Source organism: Anarrhichthys ocellatus, unplaced genomic scaffold (genome assembly GCF_004355925.1).
Source record: "Anarrhichthys ocellatus isolate YVR2014 unplaced genomic scaffold, GSC_Weel_1.0 scaffold1, whole genome shotgun sequence".
NCBI classification, from domain to species: Eukaryota; Metazoa; Chordata; class Actinopteri; order Perciformes; family Anarhichadidae; genus Anarrhichthys; species Anarrhichthys ocellatus.
The window spans coordinates 10,854,172-10,875,018 of record NW_022280031.1 but is presented as its reverse complement, the minus strand read 5'-3'; the positions used below and the strand labels follow the sequence as shown (position 1 = coordinate 10,875,018).

Below are 20,847 nucleotides of genomic sequence, written 5' to 3'. Positions count from 1 at the left end.
CACGCACGCACGCACGCACGCACGCACGCACGCACGCACGCACGCACACACACACACACACACACACACACACACACACACACACGGTCTTGTTTAGATCATCTGGGAGCAGCCCATTCACTGGCTCACAGCACTGGAGTTCACCACCCTGGAGGTCTGGGTGTGTGTCCTCACATAGACAAACAAGTTTCTCGATGTACAGTTGGATTAATGTGCGCCTACGCTTGCACATGTTCACTTCACTGAGGCAGAATAAGAAAGGACAGTCCACTCGGGATGTAATGTTTCCAAGATATGCATGTGTGCATGTGCTGGAAGAAATGAATTCATTACTGTGCTCATGCCATGATTTGGCAGCGATGCAGATCTCGTCAACGCTGATAATGAGGGAGAGACGGAACGTGAGGGAGGGTGACAGATCTTATACGATATGAGTTAAAGCTTGGTTGGAACTAACCCACCCTGTGTCCTACAGTTTGAGCCAAAATGATAAGAAAATAGAGTGCTGCTGACAAATCACATATTTCACAACCTAGAGAAACTGTTAAAGTGACTCACATAATAAGAGACATGTGGCAGAAAGAGAACTTTCTTTTAATACAAGGAAAAGAGGTCTGGAAACCGTGGACTTGTTTCTGAACAAGCATTCACCAAAATAAACCCAAACACATATTTCAGCCGTGCTTGAACAAAACAAATCTTCATCCTTCTTCCAGTCCAAAATATGTATCTAACAAGAGTATAGAAGAGCCTGAAATTGACAGCGTCACGTTGCAGGATAGGACAACATGTTGACGAGTCAGAAAAGCTTGGGATAAGAAAACATCGACCAGATCCTTGTAAAATATGCTCTGCACATTCTCTACTTCACTTCTTGTTGTAGCTTTTCCTTTAAGCAGATAGCTGGCTCCCTGTCAGTGAATTTTTCTTTCCCCTCCTCTCCTCTGAGCTGTTGTACATTAGAAGCTACAGCACGTCCCCGGGGCCTGAACACAATGCCGGAGTTTGTTCATTAGGCTGCTTAGCCCTGGCCTTGTGTGTCTGATCACACACAAACACATGCATAACACATAATGAGAGAGGGGAATACTAGGGAGGAGGAAGAAGAGGGCTACAGAAGACCTGGCATATAATCAACTAGGAGGAAGGTGGGTGATGGGTGGAAAAATGGATGGCACAAAAGGACGGAGTGAGGTAGGGAAGGGTGGAGGGAGGAAGAGGGAGGGAATGGAGAGAAGAAGGAGGGGGAAGTGAAATGAAGGGAGTGGAGAGAGAGAGAGATGGCGAGTGAAAAGCATGTGAAAGAAAGTGAAGGAAGCGAGAAGGGAAAAGCGGAGGAGGCAAGTTTAATTCGGAACAGAGCAAAGTAAAACGGGGAAGTCAGAAAGCTGTTGATGCGAGGAAAGGAGAAAGAGAAAATGAAGGGTCGAAAGAAAAGAGACAGAGAGAAGACATTTTAGAAGAATGTCTTAATCCCTCCGCACCTTTCTCTTTACCCATCCCATCCCCTCCATCCATCCAACAGTCAAAACCACGTACCCAAGCCCCCCCGACAACATCCTACTTAATTAACAGCCTGGAGCCTCGGACCACACTTAGAAATTGAAGGAGGGGGCCAGAGATGGAGCGAGAGAGAGAGAGCGAGAGGAGAAAACAGAGATTAATTTGCACTTGTGGCTTTTGAAGTCCTGCCTCAGTAAAAAAGATGCTGATGTCAAAAGCGGTGGGCTTGCATTGTCAAAGGTGCCCAAGTAAAATAAAAGAGGGTTTCTGAGCATCCTGCTGCTAGAGCCAACTGTGTCAGAAGCTAGCATAGCCTCTAGTGCAAGCTGCAGCTAACCGATGTTTTATTCATCCCTCTATTGACTTTGTGTCAGCTCAGCTGTCTGATTGTCGTTTTCTTTGGCCGTCCTCTTTCCTTACAGCATCCATGTGCTACATTCAGTCCTATGTATTACAAAAATACAGTAAATAAAGCTGACTGTACAATATGGAGGTACAAGTTGCTCTCTACATATCAGGAAACAGAAAACAGGTTTTCTGGGAGACATGAAAGGGAAAAGGGGTTCTGGGAAAGAGATGGAATTAGGAGGGAGGAAAAAGAGGATATTGATGGAAAGCAAGAAGGATAAAGCAAAAAGTGCTCTCGGAGAGAAACTATTTCATCAGTATTTGTGACGGGTGCCAAAACAGTTCAAAGCCGGCATCAGGGTTACAAAGTGCAGAGTGCATTGAAACAATATTTCACAGAGGGGATTCGTTTGAAGTTAGAAGAGATCCTTTTTCTCAGCTTTTACTTCATCTGTGAAGACGGATGCTGTGGTTGTCTTGGCCAGATGTGAAACTTCAGGAGAACCAACAGGGCAGGAAGAGGAAGGAGAGTGCACGTGTGTGTAGTAAGTGTTGTGTGTATGTTTATATACTATATCGGTGGGAAAGGGTGCATGCCATAAATGGCTCAGTGATGGTTGCAGGTTTTTTTAAAAAAAGCTGAGTTTCTCCACACAAAAATCCCCCTCAGCAGGACCCGATTTTGCATGGAACAGCAGCTCGCTTCATTATAAGGTTCACTTTGTCTTCTATAACCGGTGAGAGCCTTTTATAGTAAAGTTACATGTGTGCGTGCAGTGGAAATGAAGCGTGAAGGAATGCACCGCCACAGATGGTTTCTCCACACCAAAACAAGGCACACAAACATCTGCTCTATTTCGAGATTTTGATCACTGTCTTTTCATTCTGACATCTTCATAAGCAGTTTTTAACACCAACAGATGTGGAGACTGTTGCAGAAAACTGCCTTTTGCCAAATTGAAAATTCTTTGTTTCTGAGCACACAAACAAAGCGTCAGCCAGTAACTGTGAAATAAGCTCTCGCACCCCGATTGGATTGGGCTGTAAAAGTGTGTATTTGTACCTGTGTTTTTTGAGCAAGTGTGTGTTTACGGTGGCGGACGTCCAAGCCTCCAACTTCGGTTCAAAGCCAAGCACCCAGAGGGCTTTCCTTACATCTCCGTTTTTGTTTTCCCTCAAAGGCTGCTGTTAGCTTTGTGCCTAAAGCTAGCACCACTGTTTCCATTTGTTCACAGTGAAGGCATGTACAATTATGTAGATTATTAAGATGCACCTAACTGAACATCTCCTGCATACAAACAAAGAGGAGATATCTTCTAGAGACAAAAACAAGCCCAAACCATTATTCCTAACAACAATATTATTACAACGCTTGTCCTAAATATTTTTACATCTTAGTGCCGACACCCAGACGCCAGTTTTGATTTAATGTCGCCATGAGCTTTCTCAAAGCAGAGCAGCTGTCATTCTAGGTCAGGCCTTTTCTAAAATATCCCTTCCTTCATTTCAAATGCACTCTGATGTGTACCGCACCACGTCGTTCCACACCAATGGGAGAAAAAAAAAAAGCAAAAGAAAAAAATTAATAAAACAAATGTTCAGCGGGCGGATGAGATAATCTCTACTCGCAAGCGAGCAAAACACCTTTTAACATTCGCCAAGAGCTGATAATGAGACAGTCGGCAAGCTAGTGTGCGTGTGTGTGTGTGTGCGCGTGTGTGTCTGCACGCAGATACGTAGAAGGTGAGATAAGAATCAAGACATACTGTAGATGGGGTTGGGTGGAAGGGGTTGGAGGATGAAGACGAAAGCAGGAGCAGGATGCTATATAAATAAATAAATGTATTAAAACGGCAAAAGAGTTCTGAAGGCTTTGGCGTTTTCTGACAAGAATTAAATTAATAAAGCTCCAAAAACACTGCGCATATGTAATGAGGCGGGTTTTTTTTAAAGCCCCCCCCCCCCTCATCCAAGTCCATCTATAAATAATGAATTAGCCGCCTCTGTGATGTGGGGACTATAGATCAGGGGAGGAGAAAAAATAACACGCTAAATAATGAAGTAAAGCGATATGGGGAGCCCAAGGGAGAGATGAGATGGCATGGGTGGCCACAGAGGAGCGAAGGGGGCACACTGGTACAAATAAGAGGGACAGTGTGTGTGTGTGTGTGTGTGTGTGTGTGTGTGTGTGTGTGGGTCACAAGATCCTGACAAAGGGGTATATGAATGCTCCCCCACCGCCTGTCGACATGCCCCCCCAGGCTTTGTGACAGAGGTCTCACGTAGGAAACCAAAGAGCCGTCTGTAACCTTGAACTGAAGAGTCCCATCGACTCCTTCTTACAATCCACTATACATTAATATTATATTACAATATAGGGCAGTGGGTGGATCCTTTTATCCAAAGTAACGTGCGTGACACGGTGTGTCATATGTTTTGGCTGTGTGAAACTCCAGTGGGAATGAGAATGAGAAAGGTTTTAGCATCAGAATTGTGCTGCTTTCTGGTCCCCCCTTATGGATATTAATTGTGAATATATAGAAAATATTGTGAAGAAGAGGGCAGGAAGAAAGCTCGAGTGAGCAGTGAGATGATTGCTAACTCGGATAGTGCGGTGAAAAAAAATTGTGACAAGGCAAGACATACGGCTGGTCGATTTTTAGATGAGAAGAATCAGTTTTTGAGCAAAATAGCGTATACATCATGATTAAGCACCTGATAAGGACATTTTTTTATTGTGCTTTCATTTCCATCCACATCATTAATGGAAGTCTGCTTCCAAATCATCCATTAATTAGTACAAGCCATGTGATATCATGTCATACATCACAATGTCAAAGCAAGAACCACATATTATAGCAGCTGGCCAGCAGCCGTGTTGTTTAGTGTGTAGGTGTTTAGTGTGTGTGTGTGTGTGTGTGTGTGTGTGTGTGTGTGTGTGTGTGTGCCTCTTTGGGACTCATATCAACTACAGGGATGAGAAAAGCAAGACATAAAAGAGCCGACCCATTAAATCACTGGAAATAGAGATTACAAGAGGTGTATGCAGGTGTGTCGTCTTTGTAAAATATAAGCTAAAATCTACAAGAAATTGTACACACATCATTATATGTTAAAAAAAAAAAAACATACAAGTGTGCAATTATAATAATAAGCAAATATCTACATGAGCTGCACGGTGTGGTACATACATGGAAGCATGTACGTGTGTGTGTGACAAAGTGTGTGTGTGCATGTGCACTCAGAGTTGAGGCAGGCTCATTAGCAGACAGAAACCACAAAGATGTTCTGTGACCGGCCAGACACTTACTGTTGGGGAGGGAGGTGGAGAGAGAGAGAGAGAGAGGGGGAGGGTGAAGGGGAGAGAGGAACAACTTAATAAGGCAGCAACATGTAGAACAGTGCAGGAGCGACGGAAGAGAAGGAAGAAAAGGGACTTTGAAGCTTTAAAGGGACTCTGAGATTGTCCGCCCACATCTTTCGTTACCTACCAGTGTGGGGATGCAGTGAAGAAGAAATGGGGGGGGAGTGAGTGAGCACAGAGGAATGAGGGAGCACAGACAGGCGTGAAAATTAAAGCGAGATGCAGGGGAACGCGTGTCATGAATGTTATTCAGAGTGGATTATCAAAGTCTCACGGAGCAAGAGCTCGACTAACTGTACCTACATATATGTTCTTCCTATGCATACATACATTACTCTGTGCTTTGTTGTACCACCGAGGCACACATACATGTAGATTTCATCCTTTCATCCTCGACTTAAAAGCAAGCTGCCAAACCTACACACTTTCTCCCCAACACACATATACGCCATAGCTTTTCTATAAAACAATAAAAAAAGATTACAAAAAAGCAGTAACGTGTGAATATTTTTTCAGCGGGTCTTTTTCTCAAGGATTTATAGAGTGGGGGAGGAGAGGGGGGGAGACTCCTGGCACCCCGTTATCATTCTAACCCAGATATGTCAGCAGCGATCAAACCTTGTGCTTTTCAGCTTTTCAAAGACAAACCTTGATTTCAGAGCGAGATTCGCTCTCCTGTCTTCTGCCGATGGCTCGCCCCTTTGCACACAAAGTTTCGGCACCAAGATACACTAAAGCTGTGATTTTTGCGATGAAAAAGAAGTGGGCATACGGACCAAATTTAGCGGAACGTACATGTAGCTTTGCTTGACAATAAAACTCGCTGCGCCTATGTGTACACAATTTACTGTACATTATCATTTGTCCGCCTGAGTTAAAAGATTGGTCCTCCAGACTGGAAAGGTTTACCGATAGTTTGCTATTTAGCGGTGTGCAAACAGTTCGCCCCCCTTGATATTGTGCTGCAGTAATCCTTCAGAAGAAGAACAGAAACCAGATGAAAGAGACCGGAAAACACACTGATTTGTGCCACTGAGAAAACAACTGAATAGCACACAGACGTTTCAGTTCCTCCATGACCTGTGTCACAATCTATCCCACTGCGCTGAGAACATACTGCTCCATTCACACTTCAGTCTTTTTTTTAAGACACTGCCTGGAACCAAATAACCGAGTTACGACAGGGTGTGCCTGAAAAACGCTTTGATTCACAAATTGGAAGCAGAAAAAAATGTACTCAAAGTACAAGTTGTATGATGCAATATCAGTGAATAAAACTATCGCTACTGCCAGACTTACTTTTGTGTGAAACCATACAATTCACGGGCATTTGCCCATTTCTATTTTTCACTGCAGGTCCAAGCTTCAGTGTGTCGTCTGTAGGAAGCAGCAATGTCGTCAGCCACATCACATCGTCAACAGGCATGAGAACTATGAGTGAATAAATTACTCTTCTTTCTTGATCTGTGAGGTGCTTTGCATTTTACAATAATGTTAAGCCTTCATGTGGTGGGGAAAATAAACCCATTTTACGGTCTTTAAGGGCATGTAATTCAGACTATGCAACAACTTGCGCATTGGTCCGCAAACCTCTGTGCATCCATCATGTCGTCATATTCCGGTGAGCGAGCGTGATCTTTGCTCTTTATTAAGTTGTTGCCCATCTTGTATTCATCGCTGCTTGCATCTACACTTGCATTTGCCGGTGCTGAAATCAACTGCTTCTCAAATGTTCTCAATGTCATATAAGGATTAACACTTTGAAACCAATTAAACCAAGAAAGTGTCCTTCGAATCTACATAAACACTTAAAGCTGCATTTTGCTAAACTCCACCCTCTTCCATAAATATGACTCTGCCGTCCTTGTGTAGTTGTCTACTAAGCATACTTCTTGGAGTATGACAGGCTGGTCTCTCTCCGCAGTGTCCAGCCACCCTCCCTGCCTTCTGTTAGTAAGGGATTGATGCACGATGAGCATGCATCAACAGTATATGTGAGGGAATGTTAAGGAACGCTTCTGAAAAAAAAAAACACAAGGAAGAGCTGCAGGAGAGGAAATAAAAAGGAAGATAAGCTGTGGGACGGTTAGGCTAAAAATAGCCAGAGAGAGAAGGAGAGATGAAAACATCTGCATGCATATGTGACAGACCGTACTTGTGTGTGAGCCTCCTAAACGCATCTGTGCACACAAAAAGAAATCCAAATCTCTCCTCTCGCCTTTTCCTTTCACTGATACAAACAGTACGATCATGTGGGAAGCACGCACGCACGCACGCACGCACGCACGCACGCACGCACGCACGCACGCACGCAGGAGAAGAGCGTGACTGAGCGGCTGAATTACATTACCACTACTCAAGAAATGCTTACACTTCCTCAATTCACCTCATTGTTCTCTCTTGACAAATAAGTGGCATGTACAGCAAGAGTGAGATGTGATTATTGACTCTTGGACAAAGTGTCTGAGAAGTTTCCTGAGAAAGTCCACAAAAAAACAGGGAGGGTTGTCAGAAGCGGTTTGATGAACCGCTACCAAACCAAGGGTTAAACGTTGGACGATCACCGTCCGACTAAGATCCATCTGGCAAAGAAGGCATGTGGTTACTTCACCCTGTCGCCTACACTTCCTCTCCATGTTCCCTCAATTTCTCTCTCTCTCGCTCCCTTCCCTTCAACCATGGAGCGCATTTTGGAAAAGAAATTGCGTCACTCAGGAGGTAATCTGCCGCTTGTTGCTGCCAGGGCTCTCTGCTTGCCTCCCTGCCTTTTTTTTCTTCCCTTCTTTCTCAGTTTACATCTGGTCTCAATTACCGCACCTCTGTCTGTCTTTGGTTTGCGCTCGTGAAATAAATAAATGAAGCACTGGAAGAACTGCATTGTTTTCGGAGAACTGCATGGGGGGAAATATCGCATCTCGCCTCTGCCCATTTTCTCATTTATTTGTTCCCTGTTCATTGTTTCTATTTCATCAAATATGGCTTAGGCACATACCCTCTTAATATTAGGCAGAAGCACATGTGTGGCTGTGCATCCAGCTATTAGCTACATGATGCACCTAACACCACTAGGTGGAGAGAGGCAATACAATGGACCAATAAACAGAAATGAAGAGCAAACAAGTACGTTTTGTATGAAGAAATGATGAAGAGAGAAAGATGAGGGCAGAGGGAAGGACAGATGGACAAGAACAAAGTCCAGCAGTGGGCAGAAAAAGGCAACAGACCTGCAGAAACATGGTTTGGATGAAGGCACAGCGTGGGGAGAGAAGGGGGTAAAAAAAATAAAGGATGATGATGAGGGGAGAAGACGGATATTACTATCTGATAAAGACACCAGGAGGGAGAGAGGGAAGGAGAAAAAAAGGAAGGGGTGGATATTATTCAACCACTTGTCCCTCTCCACCCTCCCCCTCACCCACATGCCCCCTGCAGCTCCGTGCTGCTGGTTGTGCTTCGTCCTGATAAGAAGCAGTGACAGTCACGCACACACGCAGCATAGACAAACACGCATGTATAACCGTGCACACAGCGAGGCCCCTCAAGCGGCCTTGGCCTACAATGTGTGGGATGTCCTTCTCAGGAGTGTGTGTGTGTGTTTTCTGCTCAGTGTCGTAGTAACAGCCAGGGTAAACACAGTGTGCCAGAATGTCACGGTCTGGGGCCTTCACACCTCCATCACAAATAACCCTTTCAGCCATGGAGGGAGGGAGGGAGAGAGAGTGTGTGTGTGTGTGTGTGACAGGGAGAGAAAGGAAGAGGGTAAGCATGCGTGTGTGTTCTGGGACTGTTTAAGAATGTGTGGGTAGGCTGTATGCTATGTGTATTGGCTTGGTTAAGGGTGGGAGAGAAGAGAGACAGCGCTTGAGAAAATATATTCATGTGTATTGTTATGCTTTGCTCAGAGTGCAGCCTGTATCAAGCCTCTCTTATTAATGCAGTGTCTAGGGACGATGTGTCATACACTAATATTACATTTGTGTAATTGGCAGCAGACAGCAGAGCTCGAGTGTGAATACGTGAGTGTGTCTACCGGCACAACTGCAGCGATGCTTTGATAAACACAGATGATTAGGTATACTGTGTGCCTGAAGTTTGTAAGAGTTTTTGAGCGTATTAAAAAAAAGGAATAGTTCAACATTATTTGCTTTCTTGCCAAAAAGAGGATCGATACCACTCTCATATATCTGCAGGGTGAATACGATGTTACAGCAAAGCACCCAGATAGCGTAGCTTAGCACAAAGACTTGAAAGAAGAGGAAACAGCCAGCCTTGGATATGTTCAAAGGCAAATAAATCTGCTTACGAGCATCTCTGAAGCTCACTAATTAAAAAAATATATCGCTAACTTGGCAAGAAAGAGAATACGCGAATTGCCCAAAATGTCAAACTATTGCTTTAAAAGTTTTCACGCACACAACCACACAAGAAGCAGGAAGAGGTAGATGGTGGAGGAGAGAGACAGTCCTGAATAGGAGGGCGACATCATTTAACCCGTCGTGCATCCATGCAGAGAGGGGACAGAAGGAGCACGAGGAGTGGAGGGTGTTGAATTTATAAAAAAGAGTGAACATTCCATTGGCACAAATGCAGAAAAGCATTACGTTTATAATATCTACATCCTGACAGAAAGTGGAGTTTGGACATTAATGCAAACCACATCTGGAAGAAGTTTCTACATTCTGAATGTGATGCCCATCACTCTGGACTTAAAACCCCAAATAAACAATACCAGCATTCTTTAAAAACGAAGAAAACCTGTCTGTTGTGTGTTAAGTTAAAACTCAAAATGACAAATAAAAGAAGTGGAGAAAAAAAAGAGGAGAAATGAAATCGAGAGACGGCAAAATGCGACAGCCAGAGAGTTTAGAAAAGGGGGGAAAAAAAGCCCTGCGCCCACAAATCTCAATCAAGTTAACCGCCGCCTTGATTGCTCAAGTGAGACTGAGCCTTGCTTTGCAGCAAAACAAACACGTAAGCATGTCTTAACATAGCTGAGCCCAACCACCCCGAACCCTGCCTGGCACTCATCAAGGTTTTGGCTCAGAATAGCACTTTCTCTTCAGGGGTGTGGAAGGAGAAAGAAGGAGAGAAAAGTGGAAGGAGAAAAGCCAATCAAGTTCCTTAAAAAAGGAGATGAGGGAAAGGAAGAGAGGGAGAACACAATACCTGAAGAAAGGAAGCAAGGAGACTTCCTTCACTCTAGCCTTCCTCTCTCTCCAGCTTTTTTTGTTTTTGTTATTATGATAAGTTACTAACTCATCTGCCGCAATTTTCCACCCGGTCGCTCCTTAATTCGAGAATTTGTTTGTTGTGCCTTTGGAGGCATTGTTGATTCATGCATATTTGATTTGGAAAATGTCACTCATAATATGTATTTCCTCCCCCGCTGACTCCGTCGATACATTTCTTTCCCTCTCTTTCTTCCCTATCTTGATGCCGTTGGTTCACAAAAACAAAACAACACTTCTACCCCTCGGTCGGCTCGTTTGATTGGATTACATTTCTTTGAACTATTTCTTCGCTCGACAATCGCAAAAACACTAACGTATTCCATTCAATGTAATTTGGTCAAACAAATTACAGATTGATGAGACATGGCTGGTTGTGTGAGAGGGGGAACATAAAATAAAGCGGTGGGGGGGGGGGGTCCTTGTCGGCACGCCGACCCTCTGGGTTACCATGGTTACAAAAGATTCAGATACTGTACGAGACGAGAGCGGAAACACTCGAAAGAGGGAAAATAAATGAAGGACGGGGAGGAGGGAATGTTTGATGTGAAAATGTTTATTATATTCAGAATGAGGACACTGATGTTTACTGAGGTACAACTATTCATTTTTAAGATTTTAGCACTGCTGTCGGGGTAGCAAAGAAATGGAAGAATAAACAGTGACGCATGAGAGGAGACGTTATGTTGCTATAAAAAAACAATCAAAGTTCTGCTGGTAACCTTGGTCTTGGTCCCTATACTTAAGGATTTGGACATTTGACCAGCTGGTCCTGTATTTTCTCTTTGCTTTACTGTCTACGCCACACAGCACCACTCAGACCACACAGAGTCCGACGTGAGGAGCAGCCACCTCTGAACCCCGTGTTAAAACTTCTATCTGGGCTTTGATCACAGCCTGACGATGAGTCTTATTTAATCCTGTCGACTGTGTTCTCCTGCAGGAGGGAGCAGCAAAGGTCTGAGTGAAGTGTCTGCTATCAGGAGAACCCATTTCACTCTTATGTTAAACACTGCTATTTGTATTCAGAGTTGAGCTGCAACACGGCAAAAAGGATCGTTTGAGGTCTAAATTAAGGGTGCAAGCATATGCGCACACACACGCGCGCACACACACACACACACACACACACACACACACGTCCCTGATGGCATGCCAACACATTCCCTCTCCACCGGTAAATAAAGAGGCAAAACAATAAGGTATTAAGGAAGAGAGGCACATTTATTTTCCTCTTCCTCCATTCTTTAACTATATATAATCCACACAGAGGCGGTAAGGTGAAGAGAAGGAGGTGTGAGGAAAATAATGGGGGGGAACGAGCATCAAAGTGGTGAGGGATGGGGTGGAGGGAGAGAGATGGGAGAGGAGAAGGATAAGTCTAGCCTACAGGAAGAGCTGTACTTGTTGGGGCATTGAGAGCGCATCTAATGGATATGGCAGCTAGGAGAAGGATGATGAATGACTCTGTGTGTTTGTGTGTGTGTTTATGTTTGTGTGTGTGTGTGACGGTGCAGATGATGGATTCTCTAGTGGAGCATGTGGTCGGAGGTTTCTTGGGCAGGCGAGGTGACAGGAGAGGTCTCTCTGTCCACATGCCACAGTCAGCCGGTCTGTCTATCCTTACTTTCTTCCTGCTGCCTTTCTCACTCTTCCACTCCCTCAATCTCTCCATCCATTTCTCTCCTTCCCTTTGCCTGTTTATCCATCCCCTTTGGTTTTAACCAAGCGTCTACCTCAAAACTTACTTCGTCAACAACACATTTTCACATTAACCCTGAGTAGACGAAGCACTGTGTTGCGGGAGGTGTGCAAAAAACATCTAAATGCCTAAATGTCATTAATCAGAAGTCGGCCTTACTGTAATACATGTTAAACTTTGTCTGACATCCAAGAGCCCTCTCCTCTCCTGACATTCATCAATATTACCACGCAGCTTATATGTTTGCTTGCACATGCTGCTTTTCCTGCGATTCTCCTTTCGTCACTGCAGGCCTTTCCTGTTTATCCATCCGTTGCCCCTCTGGCCTCTCTCAGCTAGGAGTGTGCTAGCCAGCGCTCTCCCCGTGTCTTGCAGATGGGCGCACTAATCCGCTAACATTAGCTCTGTGAGGCGTGAAGGATGGGCCCGTGTGTTGTTTTGGATGGGCATGGAGGCTGTGGTTTAGCGCGCTAGTGTTTGGGATTCTACACAGCTCCGGTTGAGAGAAGAGATAAAGGGGAAAGTAATTGGATAAAGGTTGACCAATTAATAAAGGCCGGTGATTCAAGCCGGCCAACAAGGGGGGGCTTTAATCTGCACTGAGATAGCGGGGAGAGTCAGACCACAAACACAAGGAGATAGGGGTGGAACTGTGTGTATTTCTGCATTTATGTGTGTGAGGCTTCAATCAGATAAAGAACAGGTATGACTGTCAGTCACTTGGGAGTGCAGTGGATTTACATCCATAAGTCCATTGAGAAGATATGCATTTGAAAGCACTTTTCTGTGCCTCCTAATATATGCAAGACTGTGTTTAGCGAGTATAAGAGAGTGAAAGAAAAGAGAAAAAGCACAATGAAAGCATAGCAGCGCTGTGTGTCCATCACTAATATCCTTGTATACACTCCAGCAGTTGACAAACACTTGTTATGCCTTGCGTGTCGCCCGCTGCAGCCGCCACTCGGCACGATTGATATTAGCTTTTATGTTAATGCAGCATTTGGCTATGTAAGAACAAGGCAGCATTTCCATAGACAGTCATTCATTCTGGGCCTGCTTATGGCCTTATGGACCACGACAGAATTATTTCTGCACGGTAAACAGGCTGTTGTCACTATGCCAAGAGCCACTACTACACATACAGACAGCAGACACACACACAGCAGGGTGATGTGAGGAAACCCTGAGGCGAAGGCCACAGAAGGTGCGAGGGTAAAAGTGTGTGTGTGTGTGTGTGTGTGTGTGTATAGCTGAGTGCAAATTATTCCTATGTTGCTAGAATTTGTGCTTGCATGTGGGGGAAAAAGAACCAAGCTTTCACTGTGTGATCAGCCACACTTATGTTGAGGGGAATAGGCATAAAAAGGACTGTTGTCAATATGAACGCAATATGGTGGAATCTGCGGAGTGAATCTTACCTCAGAGATGTTGACGCGTCCCTCCTGGAAAGAGCAGTCGTTGGCGTTCTGGGTGCACATGTGGCGGTACTTGCACCAGTGGCACGGGAATGAACCATTCACACAGGAGAGGCAGCTAAAGCAGAGAGAGAGATGAGAGGAGACGGTTAGTTGAATTTTTTATCTTGCTGCATCAATGCTTCACTTGACAAAGGCAAAACAACAGGGACAAAATGAGGTGGTGTCATATTGTAAAACGCATCTGTGCCCAGTAATATCTCATATTTTATGTGTTGAACGAAAGAAGAGGTCATTTTATTTTGTTAAAGTGCACTAAAATAAGGAATATATCTTTGGTTCCGGACTATTTAGAGCCAGCTTAGAGACATTTAAAGTTGATTTGTTTGAGATGTTTGAATAAGCAGTTACACAGTGTGGGAATCACATCGCCTTTCCCTCTCATTCGCTATATAGTTTGTCACCGGCTTTCCGTTGTATTGGGGGGAAAACGCTACTGCTTGTGATACAACACAGGATATACTAAAAAGTTAATACATATCCAACTGTGTTTTTTAAATCTTTACTCCCACGGTCTCATGTCTATTTATCATTCAATGTCAAAATTTGGACATTTTACAACGTTGTCTGGAATCCCCCCCCATCTTCCATCCCATCTATCAAGTGTCTCATCATCTTTCTCCCGCTCACTTCCCTCATTCATCACTCTCAACTCGCTTGTAACTGTCCATCGCTTGCTGCTTCTATATGTTCAATGATCTTCCTCACAATATTTCCTCTCTTCTCCCTCTTTCTATACTTCTGTTGTGTCATTCTCTCCATCCATTCAGCCCTGAGCCTTTCTTTCTGTCCCTCCGTCTCTGCCTCTCTCTCTCACCCTATCCATCCCTTTCATTTGCTGCCGTCTCATTTTTAAAAGCTCTCCCCCCGTTCTTTGTCTAAAGCTCTCTTTCATCCGTGGGGCTAAGAGCGCTCCACCATTTTAAATTCACCTGCTTTAGCTGAGGCGAGGTGCCGATAGACGGGCTGAAAGAGAAAGATGGGAGAAAGAAGAGAGTGAAAGAGAGAGGGAGAGAGATCAAAAGCAGGTGGATTTCCCTGAGAGAGGTTTAGACGCCAGGTATCGTGGGAGAGAGAGGGGGTAGAAAATAGAGATGGGGGGGTGTAGCCTGCGGGGCTCTGCTTGGGAGTCTCATGGGAGAGGGAGGAAGCATTAGGTTGAAAGTCAGAAAGTGTATGCAAGAGAGTGTGTGTGTGTGTGTGTGTGTGTGTGTGTGTGTGTGTGTGTGTGTGTATTTGCATCTAAGGGGATCCGTGGAGGAGAGCCAGACAGGTTCAAGTATGCAGTTTATCAACACAGCTCCATGTTATTGGTCCTCTATCAGCCCTAGAGAGATACTACACTTCTTTGTACCTCATTTATGTGCGCAGCATTATCTAATGTAACAATTATGAGCTTACAAATAAAATTGTTTCATTTTTATTACAAAGCTTACTGTAGATTCAGTTTCAGAATTTCTTCCTTTAGCTATTATGGTTTGTGTGAGCATATGGTTTATTGAGAATATAATATAATACTACACATAATACAGTCAAGGTAAGCAAGTCTGGATCCATAACAATAAAAGAGGCGGGTAGAGGTGCTTAACATACAGGCTGATTTGTATTCAACCACATCTGCCAGGTGTGAATTTGCGCGTCTCTCTCAAACCGCTATGAGCACACTCCCGACAAGCACTCAGTTGTGTTTTAACCCTGTGTAAAAATGCTAACAGACATTCCTCTCATCCGCATGAAAAATTAGGGCTCTAACTCTTGAGCACTGAAATGGAGCAAATACACGATTCCATCAAACCCTGACGTGGATTCATTTGGATCAATTAGGGCCGCTCGTTTGTCAGGTGCGCACTGTAAGTGATCGTTTCCAGCCCGGACCCCTCCTTTTTGAGCGAGATCAGAGGCTGGGGCTTAATTCAATCCCACTGCCGCTTTAATTGACCAATTTAGCATTGTGCTGAGAGAAGCTGTCCATTTACAATGAGGGATGTGCGGCTAAGGAAATAGCAGGCCTCTTAATACCACACGAGAGCAAATAGGACATTTGTCAATGTTGCCAACAAATGGAGGGACAGCGATTAAACTACACTGGGTTGGGTTAGCGTACAGTGCAAAGACTCAAACAGCAGAAATGGGGGTTTTAGCTCAATGTTGGACACGGAAGAAGGGTGTCAATACCGAACAAAAGAGCAGATGACATTACCGATGCAAGACAAATGAACACGTGGCAAGTTAGCTGAGCTCATTGTGGAGCTCGAGGGCGTTTGTTAGCTCGGCAACAATCACTAGTTTGAATGTCAAAGAGTCTTTTTTTCTTTGTTGGGGGGGCCCACCGATGGATCAGTGCTCATCAAAATACAGTACACCACCAACTTAACACAGCAGGTCACCAGAACCAAGCAGCGAACAGTACAATGTTTAGTTAGAAGATCACACCCAAACACATCTGTCGCTAAAGCCCTGGTAATAATCATCTCTATCTGGACTTTTATATTTTATTCATGTCAAATCAACCCCGTTAGTGTACCATTGACTTTGAAATAACGAGCAAAATATCAGCAGGTAACCGCTGCCAACTTTCTGTGACTTTTATGATTAGGGCCTTTGAAATAAAAGACGGTGCCATTACGTGTGCCACCCAAGGCCAACAGTAGGCCCTGTCTGACAACCCCCTACTGCTCACTCTTTGGTTCCTCGAAGTAAGCAGGGCCCCCCTGTCACGAGCTGCCTCAGGATCTCAAAATCTCTCTTTTAGCCTGGGTGCACACCGTTTTAAAGGAAAAGCCCACACAGGGCCATTAAGGGACGTTCGATTCAATTTTTTCCTTCTTGTCCAAGGGTGGGCTCCCTTTTTCAGAACCCCAAGTATCTCCTTATTCCTCCTTCCTGTCACTCACTCGCCATCGCCGTTAGCCACTCAGAAGCTTTGAGCGGCTGCAGACACGCTGCCCGTATGGCCACGCTCATCATGCTAATTTAATCCGTTCATATTCAGATGCTAATCAAGCTTTGGTAGCGGTAGTATTTTTTCAGGGCAGACACAATGGGCTATGATTTCCTCCTCTCTCCTTTCCCCGGTCAGTTTGGAGTGATAAATACAATCTGCTTTCCTAGTGAGGTGCGTTTGACACACAAAATGAGTTATTTATTGGCTACTATTCACTTCAAAGGAGTGGAGGTGAATAATTGAATGACCCTCTCTAGATAGTCTCACTTGTCATTACTGGATTTTTAAAGGAACAAAATGAAATCTAAATTGTGCAAGAACAGTGAAAGAATTCCTGCAATATTTGGAAAGAAAATACTTAAAATTCATTGTAGAATTCTTCCAAAACTCTTTCAGCTGCACAATTTGTCTCCGTTTTACCCTGGATCCAAAGCTTTTCACATTCTTCTCCATCAAAGAAAACGACACTCTCTCTTGCTATGCACTTTATCTCCCAATTACTCTCAGAGCACCCTAAATCACACAACAAATGACCCATGTCACGGCCCGAGCCACATTAACCACAGCAAGAAAAGGTGCTCAGTGTGGCTTTATACAGACATTTAAACCCCAACTCATTGCCAGACTATCTTCCCTATCATTAATAAATGGGGGGGGGGGGGGATGTGGGATGAGAAAAAGCGTATGGAAATATTTAATTAAGGAGCAATCATGGCCTTGGGTAATTTTCTATTTCAATCTCGGAAATCCTTAAACTGAAACAGTGGGAATTCTAATTAGATTAATACCACTATGTAAATTTATGGCATTTTAGAAAAGGCAAGGGCCACAACATAATCAGTTGTGTAAATAAGCGGAAAGGGTGTGTGTTTTCTGGGATGGGGTTGGGCGTCAATATGTGAATGTAAACTATTCAGAAACATGAGCGGGTAATTCCAATGCTGTGCTCAGGCCTTGACTTCCAAAAAGCAGCGTTAACATTAGCAGTATATACAGTACTGTATGAATAAAAATAGATGTGCAGGAACAGCTGATGAATATTGTCTCTGCTCGGAAATGTGCGTGTTTTGAGAGTGTCACTCTGCATCCTTTTCCATGTAAAAGCCTTTATATTTTGAGTTTAAGCCCATGAAAGGAAAACTTGGCTCTGCAAAGAATGACCGAGCATCCTGGAAACAGGGTCTTTGCATGTGGCCGTGCGGGCCCGAAGTCATTACGCCAACAACATTACCAGTCTGATCTCATCAGACGCCACACACACTGACGTCCGGAGGGCACAGCGGGTATGCGGGCCGGAGTGCCAGCTCCAAATGGGATTCTTATCTCAGCATCTCTTGTCGCCATCAGAGTCGCTGCCGAAGATGCAACGCGCCGTATCTTTAACTTCATTAGAACGTGTCCATTACATCACTGGGCGGCTGTATTAGATCAGCCCAGGGAACGGATTTAATCAGAGTTCATTGGGGTAATATCTTCAAATGGCCGACTCTCTTGTCTGTGTCACTTCTCATGCATGTCTTGCACTTGGTCTGTGAGATCATTGCCATTTTAGAATCTTTTTTGTGACATCACATTTGAATACATCCATGAAGAGATTTAATTCTTTTTTTTTTTTTTTTTTTTTTTTTTTTTTAAAACTGGGCGTTTACTTTTTAAAAATGAAGCAATTTGTACTGACACGTCTGAATCAAGATGTACCCTCGGCAGTATATGGCGGTGGGAGTTAGAGCAAACATCACAGGGTCCTTATAGGAAATGAAGTAACTGGGAGTTGACACTGTAAACCACCACACCCTTAACCAGCTCAGCTAATCATCGTTGTCGTGGAAGGGGATTTTTCTCTACGGGGGCAGGTGGGTTAAAGGTCATAGTAACGGATTAGGTGTCCAAGACATTCAGGGCTTCAATGAGCTGTCAGTGACAGAGTGGAGAGAGAGGTGTGGCGGTGCATGTCTATGTGTATTTGCGTATGTGTGTGTGTTTGCAGACAATCCTCGGAGGAGGCTCATCTAACATCCAGAGGGAAGCCGGGATGGAGCCCCGCGGTACCCCAGGGGCCTCCAAGCCATCTGCTGCCCCTAGGCTAATACCCCAGCAGACGTTCAGCCTCCCCTGGATCAGCCGTGGATGGGCAGGAGGCAGGGTATCATGTGGGGCGGGGTGGAAGAGCTAGAGGATTCTTTTACCCCGGCAGGGTGCATTGGGTAGGACTGACCTAGGGGTGTGTTTCGATGGGTGGTGGAGATTTTTTTAGCAGAAGGTGGCAGTGAACTGAGATTGAGCAGAAAGCTGAGGGCGTCTGGAGTGTGAAGGAGACTAACTCTTTGAGAGAAAAAAAGCACAAGACTTAATTTAATATGTTACAGTGTTTGACTTTGTCTTTATTGTGTAAATAAGTACCAGACTGAGTAGCCGAGAGCTAAAATAAGCCGGAAGTATTTGTTTTCTATCAAGTGGAGAGGCATTAATGTGTTTAGAGTCTGTGATTGGGAGGCATTACGGCAGACCATCGCATAATGAATTAATCATTGGAGTATCATTAGTGTGTGTCGTGGGTTATGATAATAAGACTAGAATTACCATCGCATATCCCAATCGTTTCTCATATACGGTACGTTCGATTTTTAACTCAAATGGTAACACAAGCCTCCTGTGGAGGTCGGAAGGGGGGTGGGATGTGTGTGTGTGTGTGTGTGTGTGTGTGTGTGTGTGTGTTTCTATGTCTAAATGTATTTCCCATGGACAGCAACATGAGGCAGCCCACGGGGAGACAGGACAAAGAGACAATCACTTTAAAGAACAAGAGAGAAAAGACTGAAATAAGACCCCAAAAAAAAGAGCAAATGACTAATGTACCCAAAAATATTCAACCATTGTAACTTACGACTGGTGGACGCTGCAGTTGTAGAAGACAAAGTCGACGTCGGCAAACTTCTTGCCCGTCTCCTTGGACTTCAGATAGAGCTTCACTACCCGCTTGTCACCTGCACCAAACGGATACATGAACACAAAATGAACATGACCAAACAGCTCAAAAATACCTAACAGCTACATTTAATCACACGGAATATACAGTACGTGACAAATCATCGACACAATGTCACCTTTTAAATTTGAATTCCACTTGTGTGACCTCAGCAGATACCACGCACACACACAAAGAAACACTGTAGCTTAGCAACACAGCGCTCATGTCACACCCACAGTAGGGTGGCATTAAAAATAGCAGCACCAATCAGTGTTTGGTTGCCAGAGCTGATTAGAACTCATAATGGGGCATAATGGGCTCAGTTGAAGAACTACTGAGTTGTCACTTTGAGGAAACTTACAGCGTACCGACATGTTTTCAGTGCTTTGAATGTGGATACCAAACAAGTTCTTATCATTAGTGGCTTGACAGAATTGGACATAAAACAGGTGCAGAATCTCTGCAAACAAAAAAAAACATGCAGATATTTTTAAATCTAACAAAAACCACACTGAAGTCACTGCTTTGAAAAGAAGCAAGGAGCATAACCAGTGTCTTCAGATAGAAAAAATAAATAAAATGAAACTGACAACAGTGCATAATGCATGATAATGGGAATTCAAAAACAGTTCTATTTTCAGTAGATAAATGTAGTCTTGTGTTCAGGGCTTTGAAAGGGAATGGCTGAGCGTTATTAGTGGTGACAAGGTATTCTGAATATAGACGCACTAAACAAATCATCTGGTAACATTAAAATTCTGTTCTCGCTTTCCCCGAGTCTAACGTACAAAAAGACCGCTTAGGAGGAGACACATTGGCCCATGGTGATGAACATACAGTATACAGTGAAAAGAGGTAGAGACGACATAAACATAAAACATGTCAAATGGAATATGGATTACCAACATAAAAATAATTCAGTACTAATCTCCTCAAATATACCACCAAAACTCCTCATAACCACACCCTACCCACCCGCCACTACCACCCAGTGACCTCACTACCGCGATGACTTCATCACCCTTCGCCCCTTTCCTGTGCCGACCTTTGTTCCTTGTGATCGGGATGATTTCCCGGACTGAAGGAGACAGGCAAAAGATGAGTCCACCCTGGATCCGTCCCTCCGTCTCCACGTAGTCCTCGAAGGAGCAGTTGACCCCCGCTGAAAGATCAGGCACGTTACGAGCCTGGAGGACCAGCTAGCGAGAGAAAGAGAGAGGGACAATCAGTACAAGATCAATGGAAGGACATGGTGTACATGGATTGTTATAAGATATGACATGAGGGTTAATGGGTGTTGGGGAAGGGAGGTGTG

The 20,847-nt window shown here is 44.3% G+C and overlaps 1 protein-coding gene across 1 annotated transcript in view; it reads right to left on the bottom strand.

Moving 5' to 3' along the window:
- Nucleotides 1-20,847, bottom strand: part of LOC116384195 (plexin-A1-like) — an 85,008-nt gene that overhangs the window by 58,026 nt on the left and 6,135 nt on the right. The window contains exons 4-6 of the mRNA XM_031848663.1: nucleotides 20,578-20,731; nucleotides 19,449-19,548; nucleotides 13,564-13,678 (exon numbers count right to left, since the gene is read on the bottom strand). Of these exons, the coding sequence (XP_031704523.1) occupies nucleotides 13,564-13,678; nucleotides 19,449-19,548; nucleotides 20,578-20,731 (369 nt within the window). The remainder of the gene's footprint in view (nucleotides 1-13,563; nucleotides 13,679-19,448; nucleotides 19,549-20,577; nucleotides 20,732-20,847) is intronic.